The 26,276-nt window shown below is 43.2% G+C and overlaps 1 protein-coding gene across 5 annotated transcripts; it reads right to left on the bottom strand.

Annotated features, from left to right (window-relative positions):
* Positions 1 to 372: 372 nt before the first annotated feature.
* On the bottom strand, positions 373 to 25,054 carry PANX2 (pannexin 2). Of its 5 annotated transcripts, XM_064445820.1 has the most exons (5): positions 24,141 to 24,747; positions 23,424 to 23,745; positions 4,077 to 5,528; positions 3,030 to 3,103; positions 2,115 to 2,199 (listed from the first exon to the last, which is right to left on the bottom strand). In XM_064445820.1, the coding sequence occupies exons 2-4, from the start codon at positions 23,647 to 23,649 to the stop codon at positions 3,072 to 3,074; spliced, it is 1,710 nt and encodes a 569-aa protein (XP_064301890.1). In that variant the 5' UTR covers positions 23,650 to 23,745; positions 24,141 to 24,747; the 3' UTR covers positions 2,115 to 2,199; positions 3,030 to 3,071. The 5 variants fall into 5 exon arrangements, with proteins under 5 accessions (XP_064301874.1, XP_064301864.1, XP_064301883.1 ...); XM_064445804.1 differs by lacking the exons at positions 3,030 to 3,103; positions 24,141 to 24,747 and adding an exon at positions 24,996 to 25,054 and having other exon boundaries at positions 373 to 2,199; XM_064445794.1 differs by lacking the exon at positions 3,030 to 3,103 and having other exon boundaries at positions 373 to 2,199; positions 24,141 to 24,746.
* Positions 25,055 to 26,276: the final 1,222 nt, after the last annotated feature.

Below are 26,276 nucleotides of genomic sequence, written 5' to 3'. Positions count from 1 at the left end.
GCAGGGGAACACTGATGTCCCCAGGGCTGGAGGGAGACAAGCCAGCAAGAGCCGTCGCAGCCTTCATCTCCCAGCTGCCCTGGACTGAGCTCCGTGTCCCCCGTCAGCTCCACTCTGCCCCGTGCCATGCCGAGACCTCGGGGTGTTACGGCCAGCTCCTTCAGCTGTCCCCAACGCCCCCTCCCCTGTCTGCGGTACGTGTCCGGTGACTTGCTGCCCTTTCGGGATTTGGCCGTTCAGGCCAAAAAGGTTGGGAATAACTGAAGTAATGTAGGGGAGAATGATGGCTTTGCACGGCCCGCCTACTGCTTATAATAAAATCCCACTTGGATGTAACTAAGCTAGGAAGTAGTACACATTAAACTATTCAGAATAATAGGTATTTATTTTCAGTGCTATTTTTCATTAAATATTGGTATCATATATCCATGTCTGAGGTAATAAATTAAAAATAAATTCAAGATTTCAGTTCCATATTTGTGCTGCATATTTTTTCTACCATTATACATAATTTTGAAGCAAACACACATAGTCCATAATTCTGAATGCAGCTATGAGTATTATTTTAACACACTTTTTGTTTCACTATAATTTTGCTGAGAATGGTTATTGCATGATACACTTTTAATAGATGTTTTAGTTATACTAGAGTTTTCTATTAAATCACACATACCATAGTTATAGGAAGATGGGCATGAAGATGTGCTTTGAGCCAAGGAAGGCAAATATTGAATCAGAGTGGTAGCACATACTGCAGGATTATTGTCTGCCTGCACTAGAGCCCAGATCCAGCAAAGCCATTTCAGTGTGTGCTTAGCTTTAGACATATGAGGCGTTTCGGTGCCATCCATGGTGTTTGCTGAATCAAGGACTAGCCAAGTCTGCAGACCCAAATTCATAGACTTCTTTAACTATGTGTTATTTGAAAACAGTTTTGCTGGTTTCATATTTTGTAAGATATTTTGTAATGACCTTTGTAAGATTTTTCATATCAGTGAAGCACCCTTGAAAGTTTCTAATCTGGTTCATAAATATACTGAAAAAATAAGCAGCTACAATGACTCTCTTCTACACATTTTGTTAAAAGCAACACCTGGTTTGAAAAGTTATTAAAGTAATTTTTCCCATGGTAAAATATATTTAAAAAAATAAACTCTTCATTTCATCATCTTCCATCAAACATATAAGCGTGTTAAAGGGCGGGGCATACCTCAGGTATTTTCATTTACAAATGCAAGAGATTGAGTGTATCAACCTTTTTGCACTTAAATGCTGGTGGTAGTAAGGCCCTTTCAGCTAAGTCTCCACCAAGCCCAACGTTAGTGAGCTAAAGAAACAAACAAAAATTTTGCTTGCATATAACTATTTCATAATCCTGACTTGAAAAAAAAATCCTCTCTGATTAGAAGAAAACTCATATTTAACTGCTGCCGTTAAAAAAGTATACCTCACCTCCGTGTTGTTTTAACTTTAATCAGTGATTCTGAATGCAAAGGATTTCAACACTCACTAAAATTACGGTGGCATGCCATCAGACTCTTAATGTTCATCAATTGTGCTAATCCCCATTTAAATCAGGAAGCTATAGTTTAGAGCTGGAGCTAATGGTTGTCTTGGTGTTAAAGGTCTGTTTCCACCAGATTTTCTTTATTCTGTTTTGCAAATGACTGACAGTGCTTATGATGTGATCCTGAAAAACCGTTTGGTGTTATTACCAAAAGCTATATAGTCTGTGTGAAAACTCCATGCTCATGCAGTGTATTGCATCGCTGGGGGGACTGCAGTCCGCACTGCCTCGGGCCTGGCCACGAGGGCGCAGCTGTGCGGCCCGGGGTCTTCAGTACTCCACTGAGCTCACGATTGCCATTGGTTCATCAAATGTTGCCAACCTTATCTGCTTTGGGGTAGGGATGGAGAGAATTTCCCCAGTGTCAGTTGGTGAGTGAATACCATTGTCTATTATGTTTGAAACTTCCTCCTCGTGATCCTCGTACAGCGTATTGATGTGCAGCAAAGGGTGGGCTGGGTTGCAGTTCAGTGCAGGAGTTGGCTCTGGCTTGACTTGGTTCAAAGTCATACTCGTTGCAGCAGCAGTTGTGGCTATATGGTTGTGGTTACATGTGACAAAAGCCCCGGCAGCAGGCACAGTTCTGCTTGTCTCAGATGAGTACAGGATCTCTTTTCCAGGATGAGGGGTGTCTAGAAGAAAACAAAACAGCCAGTTAAAAGACAGGTAGTCTTTCACCCTTCCAGTCCACCACGGAGCAGTGTCCTGAACCAATAAAAGTCACCAGCAGTTTTGCCACTGATTTCAGTGGGAGTGGACCCAAAAATGAATTTTCTTGGGACCCATTGAGAAATCCAACAGAAGTGTTTCAAAACAACAGGGTTGTAAGCTCAGGGAAATATGACATACAACAAACGGGTTTTGTACATCTCGCTCTTTTTTATGCATGCTCATGCTTCCTTACGTGAATGGTGTTTTCGTAAAATGAACAAAAAACAACTGAAAAGTACCTTTCGTTCTTCTCTACAGTCTGTCAGGTGTTTTATAAATGTTATTATTTTATGTTTTGGCAAATGTTATGAATGTTGAAATCCACAGGATGGAATACAAAAAGCACTGATATTTTCAATGGGAAAAAATAGTGGTTACACATTGTAAGCCACTTGCCTTTAGAAAGAACTCAGCAATTTGACATTAACTGATGTCTCTTTCCAGAAATTGTAAGTCTGCCTTACCTGATGGACTGCAATGTGGGTCTAACTCAAAAGCAAAGCTGAAGATTTTTAATGGGAATGGGGAGTAACAGAGCCCCAAAACTACATTAATTATTTTTTGCCCTTAAAATATTCAAGCACTAATTTAGACGAAAGTAATTGAGACCATAAAACCCCAGTAGTTTTGAGGAGTTGAAATCAGAGCAGGTGACTTGATAAGGAATGCTGTAGAATAGCTCACATGCACATTGGGGAGTTGGAGGGCTCTAAGGAGCATAAGGATTTGGAAGTGACAGAAATTTTTATACCTCAAATCACTTCTTTGCTGGGCAGTGGGGTGACGGTAGCTGTCAGTCTGTCGAAGCCCAGAGGGAGGTCTTAGCTTGTAATGAGATGAGAGCCATTGCTTTAAGTAAGTACAAATCTTTCTGTAACTTCAACTGCATAGTGCTTCTTTCTTATGTCAGTAGCTTACAAAAATAAACAAGAAGATATCTATCTATCAGTTTATCTGCTGATCTATCACTTTTCTTAGCACTCACATGGCTTTCCCCATCACCCTACCACCTAACAATTATTGCTATATTTGAAACATTCCTTTGCGGTAAGAAAGGATAAGACAGGATTTCCAAGACGCACACTGGGAACTGAGGCACAGGAAGAGCATCTCCTGTGAGGCCACACAGGAAGGGAATGGCAGAATTCCTGAATTCCCTACCAGCACCTACACTTCAGACCATCCATCCTCTGGTCCACATGAGACGAAGGGCAATTTTAAACGTCTCTTGTGTGAAGAACAATTCCAATGATCCGAGTTGTGATTTCCTAGGTGACAAACACATGCCAACCCCTAAGAATTGGTAGATAAAGAGAATTTTTTTCTACAGAGAGCTTTAACTGCCATTAGCACAGTTTCTCACACACTCCTAAGAAGTGGCTGTTACTGGTGAGAGTGCTGGTCATCTGCCATGGCAGTTTCCATATGACTTGAAAATAAGGCAGGTTTGAAATGTGCCAGGTGCCGGCAGAGCATGAATGGTATCATGGAGGCCAAACCCTCCTCGTTTTCTTGGCAAGGCATGACCACATTCGTAATTGTGAAAATCTGCTTACATTTTAAAAACTACCTGCACCAAGAGCCTGCAGGCTGTTTCGTACTGCTCTACCTGTAATAATGCTTATCCTCCATATAACTGATAAAGAGAGAGAACCCTTATTTCTGAGGCCTGCAAGCCCTAAGATTATTAGCTATCTAGCAAGGTAGGTCAAACAGTTCAGATAAGCTTTGAGTTGCTGAAGATCGCTATGCAAATTATGGTCTGTGGAGCCGGTACGGGCATTATGGCATACTGTACCTTTGAGAGAGGAGGTAACGTGTACTACGACATTCTCTTCCTGGTTTAAAAATCCACCCTCTTGGCTTTTTGACGTAGGCATTGAGGGGATGGCTTGAATCTCCGGCTTGGGTTTTTTGCTACTAAGTATATATGGATGAACATCCAAGGAAAAGTGTCGTGTGTGTTTTTTTTCACTGCTTGTGCTTGGGATGGTGTTTGGCTCGGTTTTGTGAGCGGACGATTGCTGTGAGGTTTTTGCAGCAGACTCTAACAAAGGAGCGATAAGGCTGTCTGTTGCTGTTTTTCTCCGCACGGGCTTCGGTTTCTCAGGTTTATGGTTTTCAACCTTCATAATGGCCAACTGTTCCTTGAATGGCTGAGGAAGGGGATTGGTAGTCGGGATCCATTTCATCTTCTTCCTCGGTCTCTTAATGATGAGCTGCTCATTAGCATCAATGTCTGCTGGATCAACGCTTGGGTCTATCGTTTGGATCCCTGAATCACGCATGGTTGGAGTGGCATCATGATTGGACTGGGCCAACGCTGCAAGCAGCTGGCGTACCACATTGTCATACATCAGATCGCTTTCATTTGTAATAAAATCCAGACGGTTCAGTGATTTTATGTGGTCGCGATTTTCATTACAAAACATGGCCAAAATATTGATATCACAAAACTGGGACTTCTGCCACTGTTTCTTGGTCTTTATTCCAACTTTGTTCAGTTTATCAAATATGAAGTTGGACTTGCGAAATATGAAAAGGTGAATTAAGTTGATGAGGATTATCAAGTTCATGAAGCAGAGGAGAACGATATCTACACCAGCAATAATCCGCTGGAGCTGGACAGATGGCAGTTTACAGTTCACTCTGATGTGCAATTTGGAGCTGCTCGTTTTGTCTGGAGGCTCTCCTAGTGCACAGGTAAATTCATTTTGCTTCTGTGTAGCATAGTAGGTGGATAAGTACGTAATTGGTATGATGCTTAAAAAGATGATGAACAAATGTCTTGCAAGGTAAAGCTTAGCTAAAAAGTTACTTCGTCCTCTTCTTTCCAGGTATTTCTCAAACAAGTTCTGCTCGGGGCTTTTTTCCTTCTCTGCATTCTCAATGATTTCTCTCTTCTCTCTCTCTGTGATCCCTGGGCCTTTGGACTGAATCTGTTTCTCTATTTTTGGTGCCCGCCCTTCAGCTGCACGGTGGTAGCAGTTATCGATCTCCTGAAGCAAAAAATTAAGCTCTGAAGTCAGTCGGGTGGAGGCCAGAAATTCCCAGCCCAGAGCTGGAATGTACATTATCCCAGCAAAAGCCAGCAGTGCATAAGGTAGGAACTTATGCTCAAACAAAGAGGGCCAGTGGCTGGCATCAACTCCTGGCAAGGCATCTTTTAATTCTGTCCAACAATATCCTCTGGCATACAAGGCTTGATCGCGGGTGAAGTTGTGTGGTGTGTAACAGTATATTGGCTCCTCTGTATAACAGAGAGAAAAGTCACTGCTGTGCATTTAACCTATAAAAGGAGCTCTGGAAAATAAACATTTCAAATTATATCAATTTTATTTTACTGTGTCTTTACATGACCATTAAGCCCTCCATCTCTATTAGACAGCTCAGCCTGCACACATCTTCACAAGCCCTCAGGCAAAACTCTTTACCTGGAAGTTTTAGAATGAACCTGAGCTAGAAACATCAGCAAGAAGTATGTATTTTGGTTTAATTACCTCTCTGAGAACAATATCCTAAGCACCTGTGAGCTAAACTCTGCAAAGCTAAAAGACCTGATATCCACTATACAGTAGCTGAAGATGTTACGTGCAAATGCTGAAAGGCTCATTTAGGTGAAATTTAAGGTTCACCCCCGCTAAATATTATTCTAAATAGAAAAAAGTTAGATGTAGCTGAAGGCAACGTTTTTAATCCTTATTAACAAAGTCTACTCACTGGATATGGTAGAAAAAAATGGAAACTTAAAAGACATAAAAGCACTTAGTCAACTGTATCCCTCCCAGCTAACACTCCTGAATTAAAGTGTGACTGACCAGGACAGAAGCTGGTGCGTTAACTGTATTTATCACTATGAAAAGTTAATTCTACATTTCAAACTCTGTTTTTCACACAATGTGCAATAAAATGGTGGAACGTGCTGTCATACAGTATTATGGAGGAAACAAACACTGTGGATCAAGAAATCAGACAAAGTAATGGAAGTAAAAGTATAGCAAGGATTATTAAATACACAGATAGTGATGCAATTTTTCTCTCCGGACATGTTTAAGCCACAGGCTGCTGGAGGGTGGAAGGGTTTATCACAGGAAGTAACACCGTATGCTTGTCTGTTTTCCACTCCTTCCTAAGCATTTGCTTTTTGCTATCATCAGAGGCAGGATGTTGGGCTAGAAGGACTTTTGTCCCGACCCAGTAGAAAAATTATGTTCTTATATATTTTTCTAGCAATACATGGAAGTAAGACAGAAAAACTTGTGAAAGTTAGAATAGTATTAATTGCTCAGAGAACAATGACCATTATCAAAACACCCTCTTCAAAGAGGAAGACTGTATTTTCGTGTTTTGGCAGGTAGAACAAAGGGAATATATTTCACAGTGTTCTGGCATACCTTTAAAAATCTTCCTAAAATGAGACCCATAAGAAGGAGGCATGTTCTCTTGAATTGACAATCACTCAAGAACACCGAGCTTGCTCCCATTTTGAACGCAATCTACAATTCAGACTGAGAACAGCGCACTGGAAGAGAGTGGCGGTACTGTTCTCTTAGTAATACAAATCATGAAGAGAAATAATGAAATATTATGTAATTTGACAACAATAGATAAAATATTAAAATTTAATAGGCAGACAAAAAACCCTAATCCTTTTGGCTTAACAGAGGACTTCTTACTTGACTAACTACTCCTCATGTGCAAGCAAATCAAAAGCATTCACTAGTTCTTTGGTAAAATGTTGAGGTATAAACCTCTCCTGTGACCTACAGAGATCTACCTGCTGGGGACTGCACAAAAATTGTTTTCTTTTAAAAAACAATTCCATGAGGATTCTTTTCTGAAAATACAACAAATTTAAACAGAGCTGATGACAGAATAAATGATGCTACTATCCAAGACAGCTCGTAAAGTGAGTACACCCTGCCATTTCTTTAAAATCACTTTCAAAGACTATTTTAAAATTATCTAACTTCAATCTCAGAGGAGAGCTTAAAGCACTCTAATGTTACACAGCTTCCCATTTAGACTATTTTTGTGTGTTTACAGCCATGTGTTACATGAAAAACGCTCATTGACTCTCTTGTTTTGGCTAATTACATGCCCTCCCAACCCTACCCATGAAGGGATGGATATACAAAATTACAACTCCTACTGTCAGAGATTTACTGCATGAGTTCCCAGGAGACAAAGTAGATTCCTATGTGAAAATGCTCCCATGGGGGGAAAAAAGGCAAGTAAGCATGGTGTGTTTCTCATAAGCAGAAATATTTTGAATTGTGTGTCCCTACGCTCAGTAGAACCTGCCAGTACGAAACCTAGTTTCCCGTGACGTACATGGGTTCAGTTCTCCTAGGTATCAGCACTATGAATACTTGGGAAGACAGCTACAAGTGTTCATACAAATCACCCATAAGGACTATTTTTGGATTTATGTATCAGTTGCTACTACCAAATAAACTGTGAACAGTTCTCTTCAGTTCTCTTCCCTGAGACCTGAAAGCTAAGGTGACTTCTGCCAGAATTATATACATACAACAACAATCAAATATATATTTATTCTATAAATAAAAAAGGAACAAATCATAATGTCTTAACATTTACATTTATTTTGGACAGATCACTTACAGACTAACTCTGCACTGCTTCAGTGAAAACAGTATGATGAACTTCACAACTCCGGTTTAGACCGAACAGCTTCATTAGAGGCTGCTTCAAAAATGGGGCTGCCCAGCCCAGTAAAGAAAGCAAATGTCATTTTACAGGAATTTGTTTGCTTTTCCTCTCTTAAAAATTTTTAAGCTGCTCCCATTGCCTGGTAAGTTGTGAGAGATCTCTACTTTATTGGGATAGCTGAGCATGGTGTCCCATTCTTATTCAATGTTTTGTTATTTATTGATGCTAGTCTAATATCTTTGAGTATTTGTTAAATTGACATGACTTTCATCATGTGCCATGTAAATCCAAAGGTCCTTCAGATGAAACTCTATTCTCAGTGAAGTCAGTGGGATTTCTTATAACTGATTGAAGTGGGGGCAGTGGGGCTACAATGCAATTCTATTCAAACAGTATCTTCTAATATATATGTTTGAGCCATACTCAACCATCAGGGAATGCCACTAATTTTGGTGAAATTACTCTACAGGGGAGTTTAGCTTAATCTCCTCAGCACAGGACTTGAGTCACAAAGCACAACATCAGCTCATTCATCTAGGAAACGGTCCTGAGAATGGAGAAGAGAGGAAAACCCTTCCACACAATGATTCAAAGCGAAAGACTAATTTAGCTGTTGCCTGGAGGAACCTGTCTCTCTTCATTCACAAGAGGTGCTAAGCAAGATCGCCACTAGGTTTGAGTTAGCTTTTGTGAATGCTCCTTCTTAGGTGATGCCAGCATTTTACCTTGCATTTAACCTGACATTTAACACCATGAAGATGTTTGATCCCATCACAGCAGAGTATGGACCTGTTTCTCCTCTACTGCAACCTGTCAGTCAGGAATAAGCGAAAAAGAAATGCACCGTGTCAATAACTAAACTTTTTTGTTATGAAGGATGGCAGTAACATATAGCTGGATCTCACCATGCAGATCTGACAAGGATGGGGGAGTAGCAAGTTGTTCCTACACATACAGCTCACTCTAGCTGCGAGGGCCCTACTTAACGCACAGTTTCAAAAAGGCACAGCAGATGTATTTTTTTATTTTATTATTTTCTCCTGATAGGTAAGTAGCATTAAAAAATGCTGTGTTAAAATCATAGCTCTGACATTGCATCATGCAATATAGAAAAATGTATTTGCTTTTTACTTTATATTAATATAGAAAGTGTCCAGTGATATTCTTATTTCACTCTGAAAATCCTCAAGCAATTTAGGAAGTTTCTTTTTCATATAATCACTCCAGCCACCACGAAATGCAGCTTCTTCCTGAGACTCCACAGTTTAATTGCATATGGCATAACTTTAATTGTGTAGGAAAAGACAATAGAGTAAGATGCTGTAACGAAAAGTTTTTGAAAAGCTTAGGTGACATTATTATGGCTGAGCAGATTGGTTGTCTTCTCAATATTGTCTAGGTTTAAGCCCATAAAGTCTCCACTCTTCTTGATAGCTATATTCTTGTGAGCCCAGAAGAGAGAAACTCTACCTACAAAACCCGAAGAGCAAAGTCATCATCTCCAAAATAATCTTTTGCCAGTTCCAACAATAATGAAAAGGTGGCTCAGGATGGACGTGTATCTGTGACTTGCACACGTGCGCATCAGTATCAAAGGCAAAAAAAAAGTGAGATAACTGACCTGCCATCGTTACTGGTGGCTGGAGTACTAAACTCAACTTTTCCGCATTAAATGCGAGATGTTTAGTCCTGATGCTCAGAGCAAAATCTCAGTAAGTTCGAAGCCTGAAGGTCTGCCCTTAGGTCCACCTACACAAATGTGTTCAACAGTTTCAGAAAAAAATCACTAGGAATACCTAAGAACAAATCCTGTATTCAGTAATACTTACCTACATTCCCAGGAAATGTTCCTTTTGAATGATTTTTAAGAGACTGAATAACCCAGTGCTAATGCTGTGCAGAAATAATTACCAGATTGGGAAAAAAGTCCTTGATGTTAATATATTATAAAGTATACTTAATCTTATATCGACTTGAGTATAAAGATGCATACTAGGAAGCTTAGCTTCCCTTTTTTCAATAACAATAGATGATCACAGGAGCACTACATCAGATGTTTTCAGCAGCTGTACATAAATACATTTTATCCTGCTCACTGTGCACAGAAGTAGCTTCTAGAAATCCACAAATCTAGTCCCATGGATAAGGTATGAGAGACATCTCACTACGATTTTTGGACATGCATAGAAGATGAAATAATCGATGCAGAATTACCTAGTTGTGTAATAAAATTGATTGGGTTATGCCTCTTGAAAAATTGAAATCCCTTGACAGCTAAGTGTTTTCACATGCTCCATTCTGTACCATCTCATCCCATCGGTTTAAGAACTACTTAAATGGAGAAAAATGACTTGCAGGAAACATTGTGGTACAAAGGGCACACCTTAGGGGAATGGAAGAGAATACATGGTGTGAGAAGACAGCCAAGGTAAGGAGAGGGATGAAGAGAGGGGCTGTGCTCAAAAAAACTATTTACAAAGAATCTAAACAGTATGGAGAGAATGAGTGAAGGCAAAATATGGAAGCTAGGAGCTGCTGAGTCTGCTGCCTGTTAGTAAAGGCTCCAAAAAATGCTTGTGGGCTTCCTGCAGGCACAGGCTCCCACTCCTACTGTTTCCAGTCCAAGATCAGCCACCTCCTTTCAGTGGTTCCCCAACCTCCATATACATCAGCATGGGTTCAACTGCCCTCTTCAAGAGGCCCAGATTTAAACACTATTTGGGCTGAAAGTGCTAGGCATGAAAATATGTTAGATAAATAAATTCTGCTTCATTTCATGCAGGAGACACCATCCTGTAAGTTCTGAAATTCCTCAGGCAAGGGTCTGGGGTGCTGAGATTTGGGCTTGAAACCTCTGTGAGACTCTCCCCTGCAAAAATGAATCTCAGATCTGGAAATGGTGTTATCATCAGAAAAATCTGATAACTGCTGTTCTAGCCCATTCCCTGAAGTTATACCCCAATGCAGAATCATGGAAATGCTGGAAAGAACCTTGGAAGTTACTGAGTCCCATGTCCCACTCAAAGAAAAGTCAAGATGCAGTTCAGATCAGCTTGATTAGACCTTTGTCGGCCTGAAAACCTCCAAAGATGGAGGCCACATAAGCTGCCCGTGCAAGCTGCTCCAATGTTGGATTGTCCTTGAGACGAGCTTGTTTCTTTTTTTAGGTAATTTCCAGCAAGAATGATCAATTCATGCAGGAATTTTTTTTTCACATTTGAGAAATGGCCACTTCCAAGAATGAATGCAGTGGCCAGTTGCACTAGGAACACGTTAGGTAAAATATGGCTAAAAGGCTACCGTTGCAATAGAAGTGGCTAGAGTTCAGGCCCCAGTATTGCATCTCAGTCAAAGAAAGAGATAACAGCAGCACAGTTCACCAAGGAGGGGATGCAGGGGTGCAGGTGTGTGTGCGCACATACACACGTGTGCATATTTGCCTATCTATAAAAAAAAATATTGCAAAAAAATGTGAGCTGGTGTATGGCAAGCAGAAACAACACTGTCAAGAAGGCATGGTGAAGCTGGAAGATTTGTACCGCTCTCCATTACCTTTGCAAAGTTAAGTTTTTACAAGCCTTCCTGGGAAAGTGAGTGAATTGAATCTAACACATTCACTTGCCCCTTCAAAATAAAGATAACAATGCCAATCTCTTAGTCTTCAACACTGTAAAATATTAGACCTGCTCCTAAGAAGACTTAAGTGGCTTCATGCATTGGGCAGTTCCTCTGAAGCCAATGGGATTACTGACAGTGCATAGAATTTGGCACGTGCATCGCTCTTTGAAGAACTGATGCTGTAAGGGGTTCAATTTCAAGCTTCTAAAATATTACTATGAGCAAGAGTTATTTAAATAAATATGGACAACACATTTACAATGCTTCTGGTAGACAATAAAATGTAATAAAGGAAAATCTTAGTAATAAATAGCATATGCCCCTATCTAAAAGGGCAAATGACTTCTCACATCTACCCTGTTCCCAGTGAAATGAAGTATATTCACCCAAAGCAAAATATAAACCATAATAACAAATGGTGTACGTCTCCTGTGACCTCCAGCTTTTAGACTTTACTCTGGAAAAAGTAATCATGCCTCATTAATCTTCCAGCTGAATTGCATGATTTCAGGATTCTAGAGCAATAATTCAGTAATGCAGAAGGAACAGCACAACTTTCTAACAGCAGACAGAAAAAAATAAAAACCAGAAAAAAAAGGAATACCATTTTCAGAAGAAACAAAAAATTAAAAAAGATGAAAATTCTTATGCTTGCTACACCAAGACAGATATAAGTGTGCCTCTTGTGCAAAAAACCCTTTGAGGATCTAGGAGGGCCTGACCACCATGGCCCTCCACTGGGCAGCAGAAGTGGTGCTTAGGTGCTGCCGAACAGGCTGGCTCCTGGACAAGTGCCTAAATCCTCATGCTGGAGACCCAAGTTCAGTATCAGGCAAGTATACTGATAAGTATGCTTACTGAGTTAAATATACTACAGACTCACCCTGGGCCTCGTGCCTCCTAGCAGTTGGCTTTCTGCCCTCTTGAAGAGGGCTGCTAGATTATCCTCGTGCCGGTGCCCAACCTGCCTGGGAAGAAAAGCTGGCATTCCAGTCAAGTTCTCTGAAACACTCCTTGTACTGTCCCCTCCACTTGACTCTAAGGAGAAATTCAGTGTTTAGATAGAATCCCTGAATCTCCCTGCCCATCAGATGCCAGAACACAAGTTTCTAACAGCCAAGATAAATGAGGAGCTCCCCGAATTCAGCAATATTGCCAGTATTTGACAAGGGTAGCCCTTTATCATACCGCTTTCCCTACATTGTGTCACATATGTGAGAGCAATCAGACATACATGCCTCATTCATCTTGGGTACTAAAAGGATTGCACAAGAAAGCAGGTAGCAAACTGTTTATTTTGAGAAACAAAAATAATTTATTTAGTTGTTTTTCAGCAATATTTAAACGGAAAAGAAGAAATGTCCTGGATCCTCTTCTCTCTGGAAAAAAAAAGGAACAAAAAACATTCATGTTACCAAGGTTGAAAACATAGTCTGATGAAGTATAACATTATATAAACAGTATACAGGCTTTCCATCTCAGTCACACAGCCCAAAAGGAGTATGTAACTCTCTACTTTGAATGTCATTTTAATAAATGCTGGCTAATACCCAAATTAATTCACAGCCAAAGGAGAAACTCCCTTAATTTAACTGGTTTCTTTCAACTACTTTATTTAAAGGGTATTTAAAGGTTAGAAATTAGTACAGTATGAGGATGGACTCTTGAAATTACTTTTGTGTATCAATGGTAGTCATACAGTCCTATTTAACTCACTAGGTTTACTCATATGAATAAGAAGAGATTCATCAAACTAATTCTTAACTTAGCAAGCTAATTATTAAGAATTACTTTTATTAAAACAAAAAGACAATACCTTTACCTTTCTTAGGGAATATTCTTTCCAAATCTGAATATAGGTTCCATGCCCATGAAGTCTTCCTAAGGTACAAATTTCTCCATGATCAACAAGGTAAGGTATAGCCTTTTTTGCCCACTCTCTGAAACCACTTGTCCTGTTTAAGAAAAAAATCTTGAAAAGAAAGTCCCTAAAGAAATGAGATAGGAAACCACTGCTGCTAAAGTTTTACTGGCCCATACTCCACAAGGATTAGTTGTAATGGGTGAGATGTAGATAAGCAGTTTCAAACACAGATAGGTAATGGGTTCCCCACAGGGTTAACTGCAATATAAGGGCAGCAGCAAGCATCCCCGTATTTACAATTTGGGTCTTTTTTCCTTGCAGGACTGCTGCTTGAACTGCATATATTTTGGATCTGCAGAATCAATGAATTAGAAATATAAATTTACAGAACTATATTCCCTGTATGTAATAAACATTGGGTCTTCTAAAATCAGCTGGTATGCCAAAGTTCACTTACCAGCAATCTGAGGCTTAAAGACTTGTAATGCCTCCCCAGGTTATTCAGGAGAGAAAGATACCTACTCCTACTTGGTTGATATGTTGAAGTCTGTTTGAGAAGGTTATTCCAGAAATAGCAACTGTTATGGAGAACGTGCAAAACCACCTAAATTAAATCCCTTAGTCTGCTCCTATAGAGGAATGTTTCCTCAATAATGAGCTACCCTCCACCATGTGATGGCCATGCAGAATGGTAGTAACATTATTGGAAAGAGAGCTTACTTATAGTAACTGTACCATTAACCATCACTGGGAGCATTTCTTCCTGTGCTCAAGAGAGCTCTGTGAGAAAACAGAAAACACCTGGAAGGAAATGGCAATGCTTGTATTTGCACCTAGAGGTATGCTTTTGTATTATAATGTTGCTTTGTATTGTTAATATTTGAAGGTAGGTTAGATCTGAATTTAAAAGAATGTATTCATGGAAATATAATAAATGAAATTCAGCTCTGCAGATAGTTTTACAAAAGAGATCTGACTAATATTTACTTCCAAATTTAGCCCTTACATGGAGGAAGTCAGTGGAATTTTGGTGATGTACAGATCATCTGCACAGAAGTAGTAATGTGTGAAAATAAGCTTTTTTTTTCCGAAGATACAAAAAAGTATTTTTTAGCAACTCAAAAATTCCCCTCTAGAGATGAAACCCCAAAGCCACCACACAAGTGCCTAGACACTATGATAATGTGGACCAGAGTAATAGCTAAAGCAAACTTCAAGAACATATAAATACCAAAGTGAAATGAATCCAGTGAAACTGATGATACATAGACAAGGGTGGCTTTTTAGTTCAAGGGTCAAGTGCAAAATACAAACACAGGAAGCAACAGGAAACAGCAGGTTTGTTCTACTGCATTATTGCTATTTAATGATTAGAAATGAAAAAGATGGTTTGTGTTAAGTATCTCTTGGCATAAATACAGCACCTGGAAAACTTCATGTTGAAAAAGAGGAAAAACACCAATAGGTAGCTCATTAGGTCATTATGTTAATCTCATAACATAGTGTTTTGGAGGCAGAGATGGCTGGTTTATTGCTTTTTGGAAAACAGGTTTCCCCCATGTGTCAAGAAATCGGGTTTTGTAAAGTATCAGAACAGCTCTGATGTATCAGGACAGAGCCAGGAGAATTGGCCTCCCCAGGCTCCCAGAGTCTCTGCCAGCTCCAGTGTGGAGGTCTCCTGCTCTCCTGAACAGGCCATGGATCCCACAGACGATAAGGCACCTCAGTTTCAAAATGCTGAAATAATTACTTCAGCATGTAACTAAAATGTTCCAGAAATAGTCACTGAGCTCTTAAGCTGCAAAATACACACCATGAATCTCAGCACCTCACTGCATCGCTGCTCTGGTAACTTAGAATCTACATGACAGGCATCGTGCTGTTATAATGAGCTGCTGTATTTCCCAGTTCAAATGAAAGAGTAAAATACAAGCCTGGGACAAAAATCCTGATGATGGAAATACCTGCACTGTTTTCAGTGTTTTTCTTAGAAAAAATCTGATATCATGGGAAACAAAGGGAACCTCTACAAGCATCATGCCGGTCTACTGAGAAGTTATTCAGCTTTTGTAATTAAACATGTATACCTACTGAAGGTGCCCGCTGCAGTCATTTTTAATGCTGACAGTACCGAAGGAACTCAGAGATGTTGCAGATTCTTCTTGAAGAGTTCTACAGTTCTAGGAAACAGTACAAGCTTAGATTTCTTCTAGATCATGGATGCATAATTTCTATCCAGTTTAGGGAGAAAAAACCCTTCAAAATACTTCAGGGTAGTTTTGAAAAACAGTCTTGACCTTACTCTTATTTATTCACAAGGTTTCCTCTTGACTAAGATGAATGAATTAAGTAGCTCTAAACAGAAGTATTTTTGACCATCTGTTCAAATGGTTTACGTTATCTGAAAGCACGTATTAAGCTAAATCTTATCCATGTTTTGGACCTCTTCACAAACATGACACTTGGGAAGATGAGGGTTTAATAGTGCAAACAGGGTCATTAATTTCACAAGGAAAAAAAGATTATGTATATGTCTCAATGGAGTTTGAGAAATGGATTTCATGACAGAAAAACTGCTGTAGCCACTAGGAACTGCAGTAGAATGATTACATATGAGGGTCATGCATTTCCTCAAGGTTACCTTTCTATTTAACATTCATCTGTGTAACTGCAAATCTTTAAATGACCAAAACTCATGGAAAATGAGCTTGCATATCTTGTGCGCTCCTCGTGTTTGTGTGTGCGTGCGAATTGCTCATACCCTTTGGGAAAAATTCCATCAGCAGTGCAAACAGGCGGCGGCTGAACTGCAGCCAGCCCGTGGTTGCTTGTAATATTTCAGTTGTTTTTAAAAATACATGATTAGAGAACACTTCAACACAAGTGGTACTGAGACAATCCTTAAATTCTCTTATCACAGCTAATACCACCTCAGAGCCAATTTCTGCACCGGTGTTATCATGTACGTAAAAGATTCTGGCCCTGTACTCCTAGCAGTAACAATAATCACTTGGAAAAATGTCATCTTCACTTTCTTACTGTATGTGGCTTTAAGTGAAGTTAAAGAGAAAAAAAGGAAAAGAAGCTCAAAAACCATCTAACAGATAAGTCACGTAAGTGAACATGTATTAATATGCTGCCCACAACTTGAAATAGAAATGCAAATTAGACAAGTTGACCAGAAATACAAAATAAAACTCCATCTTATAATAGAGAAATTTTCAACATATCTTTCAAACATACTGTTGGGTGAAATGCATAAAAAGACATTGAACTCACGCATATACTGTACTACACAGTGAAGTAAGCATTGCTTATGCAAAATGATTACAAATCAGAAAAGAAAAAAACATAAAAACTTGAACTGACCCTTCAGTCATTTAACTTACTGTCTCCTTCCATTACTTCCTCATGAGAATTTTCTAGCAGAAGGGTGGTAGAGGGCTGAGCTACGTAACTGCTAAGAGACATAGAAATACAGTATTTATGAGCAACTTTTTGGTATTTTGTAGGCACTGTTTTATAAACCTAGCAAGAAATATCAATGCCAAAGCTAGGCTTTTGACTAAAATATAAAAATCAGCTGGATGACTGTTTTACTTTATTTTAATAAAGTACTGGTATTTAACAGCTCTGAGGGAAAAGCAAACATGACTGCAATACAGAAAGAATAATTCACTGTGAACATAAAGCATGAGGCACTATACAAGAGGGATACGACCTAGCAATCCCTGTAACTGACCACATTAGTCTTAAAGCTTTTGAAAGTTTGGAAACCAAAATATTTCAGTATCGTGAAGATAACATATAACAGAAACAGCAATGCATTCTCCTGCGGGGCCCACCACTCTCTGGTCCCTTACACAGAGAACCTCCCAAAGACACTACTGATAGCGTTGCTTCTGAACACAGAACAACACTGAACCGAATTATTTCAACCACTTAGTAAAAACATTAAACAATACAAACAAACTAAGCAGCTCATCATGAAAGCCAAGTACCTCTTCGTCTACTGGACTGTAGAACGGTGTCTTGGGAGTTCAGCAAATGCCATGAGACATTTCACTACAAAAGGCTGCCACTCACTGCCAGTAGCATCGTTGCCGTTCAGAGGACAGAAAACAGCACTTGGTGCTGAAGACCAGTATTAAGTACCCAACAGCATCCTGCTCATGGGCGTGGTCTACATGTATGAGTTCCATAGTAAAAACAGGGAGGGTAGAGGAAAGGATAAAAACCACACAAACACCAAACAGACCCACTTCAAACTGATAATGAATGTTGCAGTCTAATAATACTCTGCATTCTGTGCATTTTAGAAAGGAAATGAAAATGGAAAGGTGGTGTATTAAAGGACCAATCTCTTTTTATGTAGATCCATACTTCCCCAGACTGATCATGCCTTGATAGGAGATACCGAAACATTATCACTAAAACCAACCAGTGAACATTGACACAGGCTGTAGCTGGACAACTATGTTATCTTAGAGGCTTACCTACTAACATTTAATTAAAAGTTTGGTGTTTTACCATTTTTGCACCAGATATTAATCTAAGGCTAGTCTGCTTCAACATGAAAACACTTCAAATGCTTTCTTTAAAAATAAATAAATAGATAAATAAATAAAAGAACACCAAACCTTTTGTTGTAGGAAAGGGAACAATCCAGCAGGCTCCAACAGAGGTAAAAATGGAAGGACAAAAGTGGCAACCTATTCTTACAGGATACTGTTTGCTCCTCCACCAGCCGCACCTGGTATAGTCACCTATTCCTTCACTGGGACAGCGCAGTATTGTCAAATCTGAACTCTCGGTTCCTACTGGTTGTATTTTACTTGTAGTTTGCACAGGAATAATTAACCGTTCAAGCTACTAGGGAATGAAATTCAGGCTTCTGGATCTTCAGATATGAGAAATCAAACAGCTAACGAGTCAAGTACAAGCATGGACCTTTGCAAAGCACTGCATATACATTTGCATGAGTGCTCCAGTAGATGCCTAAGAATATACCGTGTATAATGGGGGTCACGTCACTGTTCAGACAGAAATTCAAACGCACTGGTATCCACATTTAAATAAAAAAATTAATTTCTATATTTGAAGCAGTAATTTCCAAACAGAAGCAGTGCAAACTGAAATAAGTTCCCTTGGGACTACCAACTGTGTGCAGTTATTCTCAACAAGAACATTGCCACAAGAGAGGTTTACTTTAGCCTGTTCTGCCTTCTGTAGGCACCTTCACCAGGGCCGAAAGCCCCATGACTCCAGAAGATCAAGTCCACTCAAATACAGATCAATCCACTGGGTAAGAGAAACACACCTCCAAAACTTCCCTTATTATCCTCAAGGTCAACATACACTGGCCCCTAAATACAGGGTGTCCTGGTTCTACATGAAGTCTGTCCATGGGTGAGTTTTTAGAAAGGGAAACCATATTAATAATTCTCTTGTGGGTACTCATGTGGGGTTTCTTTGTGTGGGGTAGCTGACTATTGCTCCTAAATGACTTTATGATGATCTTATGCCCAGTATAAATAAGGCACATGGATTTATTTTAATTAACTGTCTAAGAGCGTCCCTTCTGTAATCATACTGGTTTGCCTGAAAAACATTAAAGGAGAATTGGGAGACTCAGAAATGATAATGTTAAGAGGTTAGCTGACTTTCTTTTCTCTTATGAAAGAAAGTTTAGGAAGTCCAAAGAAAGGCTGTATGCACTTCTTTGCAGAGGGGCCAGTGCAAGAATTGTATCTTACTTGAACCATCGAAGTGAAGTCCTGTCCCCATTGAAATTGATAGTCAAACTCCTACTGACTCCTTTGCACCCTGAATGTAACCCTCAGGAGCACATCCTACTGATGTGTGTGCCCTACAAGGTCCCTCTCTGCAGAGAGCTCAATTTCACCCTAAATGCACTGCCACCCAGTAGTGAAGTTCGGAATCAAAATTTTATCTCAGGTTCATTTATAGGGCAAAAGGATGACAGACTTTTTTGTTTGTTTGTTTTTTTACACACTGAGTCACACTGTAAGGATACTGTAAGCACCCAGGGCTGCATAACAAGGAGCGCGGCCAGCAGGTCAAGGGAGATGATTCTGCCCCTCTACTCTGCTTTGGTGAGACCCCACCTGGAGTGCTGCATCCAGCTTTGGAGCCCTCAGCACAAGAAAGACATGGAACTGTTAGAGGGCCACAAAAACGATCAGAGGGATAGAACACCTCTCCTAGGACAAAAGGCTGAGAGAGTTGGGGTAGTTCAGCCTGGAGACGAGAAGGATCTGGGGAGACCTTATTGTGACTTTTCAATACTTAAAGGGGGATTATAAGAAAGATGGGGACGGGCTTTTTACCAAGGCCTGTAGCAGCAGGACAAGGAGCAACAGTTTTAAAACTGAAAGATTTAGAATAGATATTATGGAGAAATTCTTTACTTTTAGGGTGGTGAGATAATGGAATGGGTTGCCCAGAGAAGTTGTGGATTCCCCATCCCTGGAAGTGCTCAAGGCCAGGTTGGATGGGGCTTTGAGCAACGTGGTCTGGTGAAGATGTCCCTGACCAAAGCAGGGAGTTGGGGTAGTTGATCTTCAAATGTCCCTTCCAACCCAAACCATTCTATGATTCTATCATACATGTAAGAGAAGAAAAGCCCAATACCTATCTTAAAGCTTTTTGTAACACATTAAGTTCATAAATCACATGGATTGTGATTTATTCAGAAAAAATCAGCATAGCATCTGCTAAACAATTAGGTCTCACAGTTTATGCTACTAAAACATAAATTTGTGATTTAATTTCTCAAAAGTGATGTAAAGATCAGAACACTCCAATATGAGGACATACAAATCACTTATATGAATAGCAAACGCATTAACCTAAACAACAGCTTTGCCCATAGCACTAAAACAACATAATTAACTAAATAACGTTATCTTCACCCACAGGCAAACTACAGTGTACAATATATTAAGCTACAGACATAATTATTTTTATAGTTGTTAATTATCTTTTAAATAAATACTCTTTTTAAAATAAAAACTCTTGCTTTGTCCTGTGTGGTGGGACCAAACTCGGCTTTTGTGCATGCTTCACCACAGCCTCTGGCCCCAGAAGGCTGTGTTCTGCACACCCGCAGGGCAGGACACCCACGCTGCTCAGCCAAGCAGCTTTCACTACACTTGTTGCACAGACCATAGACTTGCTCTTGACTACGCTTTAAGCTACACTTGATCCCCCACACAAACTCAAAGGTAGACCAGAGAAATAAGAGGCTCTTATCTCCTCTATGCAGTTGTCATGCAGATTCTTCCAATCCTCACCAAAAAGTTTTGTGAGAAACCACTGCTTTTTGATAACTACACTTTTATGTCTCGAGTGCACACACCACTGTTCCAAGAGCTTTATGTACCAACACTGATTAAATAAGACGGGACAGACCCCAGAAAAGGGAGCTGTTCTCAGTTTCGTGGCACGATGGTAGATTTCCATGGCTTGCACTGAATGCCATTAACTCAGTTACGAATAATGATAAGCATCAGTTTTTATTTCCTATTCTGAAGCAGTAACTGATGCACTCAAGGGCCCAAAGCAGAGTTTGTGAAGCTACTACAATATTCACAACCAAAGGGGCAGCAGGAGCCTGACTCAGTTTTGTCGGCAAAGTTTGCACTTTCATACATATTATTTAAATTGCACGGAGGGAGCTGTACCCAAAGCAAGCAAACGAAGATAGACTTTTTAAAGATCAATGGCAGTGCATGGGTGAAACGTAACACACGCTGCAGAAATAGTAATAAGCGTGTATCCAGCTGGACTATTGTTACTGCCATTGTCAGTGTCTCTCAACAAGCTTAACTTAGTAAAGAAATCTGAGTACATACTGTTTTGGTAACAGAGTAACACCTGATTCCGGTCACATTAAAATTATAGGAGTTTTGCTCTTGAACTCTTTAGAAGCAGAATTGAATCCACTAATCCTGAGCTCTTCAACTCCATTCTGAAAAGCAATCTACTTAGTTTCCGCAGACCCTTACAGCATTTCTATTACATTCTCTGGTGTCTTTAATTTTTTCCTTTGTCTCATATTATTTTTCTAACTGCAGACCATCCGAACAAACATATGACATCATGTGACAGAAGAGTGTTGCCCCACATTTTTCCAAAGACTAAGGGTGTTCTGTGTTGCCTTGCAAGCTTTGTCCTGGCAGGACACAGTAGGTGACTGGCCTATGTCTTACTGGGTCAAATGAGCAGAGATGGTCTGTAATAGACACGAATGATACTGCTTTTGGTACTTCTGAAAAAGAAATCTGGAACACCACCACCAGCCTAGAGAACAGCCTTCTACAGCATAAACTAAACTCAAATGCAGGAATTCAGCAGACCCTCTCTCTTTCCACATACTTGTGAGGACCACCCTTCAGACTCGCAAAGGGACATCCACTATGTTAATCTGAGTCTCTTAGTCTTAAGGCTTTCCCCGCAGCCTGCAGTCTTGGAGGATTTGTTCATATAGAACGAGTTCCTGCTGCCGGCACAAGCAGTGAGTTGTCAAAGGACTTCTGCTAGGAAATGTGAAGGGGCACGACCTTTCCTGCACCCAAGGTTATCTTTAGGCCTACTGAGGTTCAAACTGTCCATCTCAAACACTGCAAAGGTACATATATAAGTGTGCACTCTCGTGAGCTCCTGTAGGATTGCCTTTTTATTAGTTTACTTTTCTACAAGGCAAATAGAGGAAGGGATCCCAAAACTTTTGCATTCTACAGAGGCTCACCAAAGGTGACCTTGAATCCTGCCTTTCAGTTGCTATGAAGAGATGGTTTTCAGATGTTCAGCAAGCTCAGCATGCCCTGAAAATATGGTCGCTTCGAGATACCTCCAGGTGACCATCGAAAAAATGAGGCTCTTATTAAGTGTGGCTGAAGACCTTGGGCTATACAACTGTATGTCTGAAAACTGAGGTAGACTGAAAAAGTTTTAACTAAAATTAGGAAAAATCTCAAGACTCCATTTGCAAGCAGTTATTCTTCTAGGTAATTTAACTTTATCTCAGAATGAAAACAAGTATTAAGGATACATAAGTGCTGGAAGTCAATCCCAAAGCGGCATGAAGAGCAAGAGCCAGAGCCTGATTCTGGTAGGTTTAGACCAATTGAATACAGACAATTCTCACAAGCTACAGACTGCCAGGTCAGCCTCATATATTAAAGCGCTAACAGTTTCATGTGGATCTTCACGGGGCCTTAAAAGGAGTCATGCACTGGCAGCGACACTCAAGCCTACACTTCAGAAAGTAGAACAGTGTTTACACGTGCGCTAATGGCCTGAAAGGTGTCACACCAGTTTACTGAGTCAGGAGTTTTCAAGGTTCATCAAAACTTGACCTTCCTAGACCGGGCAGACTCTGCACTGGGTGCCATAAGCAACCAAGCCAGGTTTTTTGAATTGTTACCGGCTGTATGCAAGAGGTAGGCCCTGAGCAGAAACGCACGCAAGTGATTTCCACTACCGCAACGTGGCAAAGCACAGCGTGCACTGCGTGTCTCCACATACTAGCCTCCCCGCAAGCGCCTTCCCCTCCCTAGCAGGCCCGCTGAACGCCCATGTTGTAGGCACCTGTGTTACCGTCAGGACAAACGCCTGAAGTCAGCCGGCGTCCAGCTCCAGACCGGTGCGGGTCCGCCCCAAGCAGCGTGGCACCGCGCCGTGCCGCCCACGCTATCCCTCAGCCACCGCGGGGCAGCGGACGCCTCCCCGCGCCGCCGCCGGGGTCGGCTGCCCACCGGCGGGGACCGCCCGAGGCGAGGGCCGGCCGCGTCCCCCCGGCCCGGCGCCGGCCGCCATCCCCCCGGCGCCGGCGGCCCTCGCGGAGCTGCCGCCACCCGCCGAGGCGCGAAGGCGGGGGGCGGCGGCCGCCCCCTCGGCGCCCGTCCCCGCCGCCCGCCCCGCCCCGCCCCGCCCCGCCCGCGGAGCGCGCCCCGCCGCCCTTACCGGCGAAGTTCTTGGTGAAGACGAGGGTGACGAGGAGGATGGGGATGAGGACGGTGCCGATGGTGACCACGCGGTCGAAGGGCAGCTCCAGCTTCAACTGGAGGAGCAGAGCCGCCAGGGCGCCCGCCTTGTCATCCTGCTGCCCGGGCAGGATGAGCTCCTTCAGCTTCTCGCCCGCCAGCAGCGCGGTGGCCATGTCGGGGTGGTTATCGATGATGTGTTGCATAAGCGGCGGCGGCGGCGGGCGGCCTCACGCCGCCGGGCCTCCCCGGGGACGGGCGGCGCGCTGCGGCGCGCTGCCTGCGGGCGGCGCCCGCCCGGCCTGCGGGGACAACACCGACAGCGGTGACGGCGGGGCCGCGGCCGGCCTTCGCCGCCGCGGCGGAGCCGCCATCCGTGGGCCGGCGGGACGCTGCCCCCCCGCCGGCCCCGGCCCCGGCCCCGGCCCCGGCGAGAGCGGTGCAAGCGGGCCCGAGTAACGCTGCAGCCGGGGAGCCGCAACCCGGGCGGTGCAACGCAGCCTCCCTCTGCCCCGAGCCGTGCACAGAAATGCCCCGAGAGGCGGCAACGCAGAGGACTGCCGGCTGCCGGCTGTGCAGCCAAACGCTGCCTCCGCTTCGCGATTCGTGCTGTACGATAGCGGTGAGGCAGCCATGCAACAAGGCAGGCTGCAGCCGCCTCACTGAAAGTGCTGCAGACAAGGGAGAGGGCGTTTACCTGGCAACTTCGGTTCCCTCCGTTCCCAGGGGGTGGTGAGCAAAATCGATGACTTGTAGATAACCGCGGAAGCCGCAAATAAAATTTACAGTGGACCTTCCTGCCGGAAAAAGCTCCCTGCACCTCCACAAGTAATAAAATCGCTCCGGATTCGGAGCGGGAGACGAATGATGTGTTGATGCTTGTTATTGCAGCGGGTGGCTGGCGCTTGCATGGAAATGCCCGCCTGCACCAAGCAGCAGTACCGCGCACAGCAATTCAAGAAGGGGCTAGCAGCACCAGCAGCAGCCGCCGGGGGGGGGACGGGGGCGGGGGAGGAGGAGGCGAGAGCAGCACCGGAATGAACGGCGGGAACGCAGAGGTCCGCTAAGGTTTTACTGCCAACAGCTGGAGCCAGCTGAGGCGGGAGCAGCAGCCGCAGCAGGGCGGCCGGGAACGGCGCGGCCGCAGGCAGCCGGTGCGGGCACGAGGCATGCGGGGCCGCAGCGTGCAAGGCGCCGCACCGTTCAACACGTTGCGGGGCGGCCCCGGGCGGCGGCGGCGGCAGCGGCCCCGGCCCTGCAGGAGCCACCGCGCGGCGGCAGCGCGCATGCGCCGGCGCGACTCCCGGGGCGCGGCGGCAGTTGGCGCCTGCTGAGGGGGACGCAGGCGGAGGAAAGAGAAGGGGAGACCCGGGCTCGGCTCGGCTCGGCTCGGCTCGGCTCGGCTCGGCTCGGCTCGGCTCGGCTCGGCTCGGCTCCCCTCCCCTGCGGGCGCCCCGCGGCGCACACCGGAGAGCTCGGGCCGGGTGCGGCGATGCCTCCCGCAGCCCGGCGGGTTGTGAGAAGGGGGGCGGCGAGGGAAGGAGACACCTACCTGAGCCCGCTGTGCCCTGACGAAGACGTCCTGAACCCGCGGGCTTGTCAGGGGGTGGGTGCCCTCATTGGACACCTTTCCAGCTGCTTGCTTTTTAAGGCTCATGTGGAGTTAGTCACGCCTGATTGAACAGCCAAAGGGGTAGAGAGCTTGCCAGAAACGCAGAGGACAGCTTTCAGCTTGCCTCAGCATAATGGTGTTCAGGCCTGTATAGTCACAGAGGTGACCAGACCTCGCTGCCTATCTCTGGAAAGGGCTGGGAGTGGAGAACATAAGAACATACCACTCTATGGGCAAAAGCTGGACCACGCAGCATCAAAGGAGGATGTATGGGATGCATCACAGCCAGCAGCTACGGCATGCAGAGAAAAGCTTCAAGTCACAGTTCGTCCTTATCGAGTTGTTTATGGATTTTATATTTAGCAGTACTTAAATGAAAAACATATGTATGCTTAAAGAAATATCGCTGACATTTCTCTCAAAGATTTGCCGTTGTCATCTGGAACGCAGCATGAGTAAGGCAGAGGTTTTCATCTTTGCCTTGAAATTTCCCTTTCCCCAGTCACTGCAAACAATACGATGGCCCTGCTTGTTATTCAGGTTTAAATATTGGGTGCAAGCTTTAACTAATGCTTCCTGGCAGGGGTCCTTCCATCCAGGCATGGATGTAATGAGCAAGGCAAGAGGGATGTCCTGATGGCGACAGCCCTGATGAAGGATCCCAGGCAGCAGACACAAAGCTGTCAGTGCCACATGCTCCTGAAGAGTACTGAGGATGAGAAGGCAGGAGAGCCGAAACCATCACTTGTTTCATTTTCTCTGCTGATCACCCCTGTAGGCTCTGTAGCTTGTTGGTCCTCTGTGAGGCCCAATACGCGGCACCTGCCTCATCGGCAGAAGACAGGGAGGAGAGGTACCATCTTCTCACTCCCTGGCCCAGGTACGGTGGGTACCTGTGATGCAGCAGAGAGTTCGTGGTCACCAGCTGTATCCCGTGCAGGGTGAGGTAGGAGGCAGAGCAGTGAGGAGCCTGGTGTGGTGAATTTGGCAATGGAGTACAGCCTGTGTCATCCCCACATGTGAGGAGAGGGGAGCACGGTTGCCAGGTCAGGCCTCAACAATCCTTCCTACCTGCGGTGAGGGATGGATGCACCAAATTCTCTTGCCATAGCCGTATTTGGGCTATGCGTCAATTTTATCGGCCCCTAATACCCAGGCTTTCCATTCCAACAATAAGCAAGTGAAACTCCTTATGCACTTCTTATTGCTGCTGCCAGAGGG

The sequence above is a fragment of the Phalacrocorax carbo genome, chromosome 1 (genome assembly GCF_963921805.1).
Source record: "Phalacrocorax carbo chromosome 1, bPhaCar2.1, whole genome shotgun sequence".
Taxonomy (NCBI): Eukaryota; Metazoa; Chordata; class Aves; order Suliformes; family Phalacrocoracidae; genus Phalacrocorax; species Phalacrocorax carbo.
The sequence above is the reverse complement of the archived record's forward strand: the minus strand, read 5'-3'. Positions and strand labels throughout refer to the sequence as shown.

Coding starts and splice junctions, on each gene's coding strand:
- PANX2 (XM_064445804.1), bottom strand. CDS start 23,649: ATGCAACACATCATCGATAACCACCCCGACATGGCCACCGCGCTGCTG. Junction 5,529..23,423: donor CTTCACCAAGAACTTCGCCG/GTAAGGGCGGCG, acceptor TCTGTTATACAG/AGGAGCCAATATACTGTTAC. Junction 2,200..4,076: donor CGTTACCTCCTCTCTCAAAG/GTACAGTATGCC, acceptor GTTTTCTTCTAG/ACACCCCTCATCCTGGAAAA.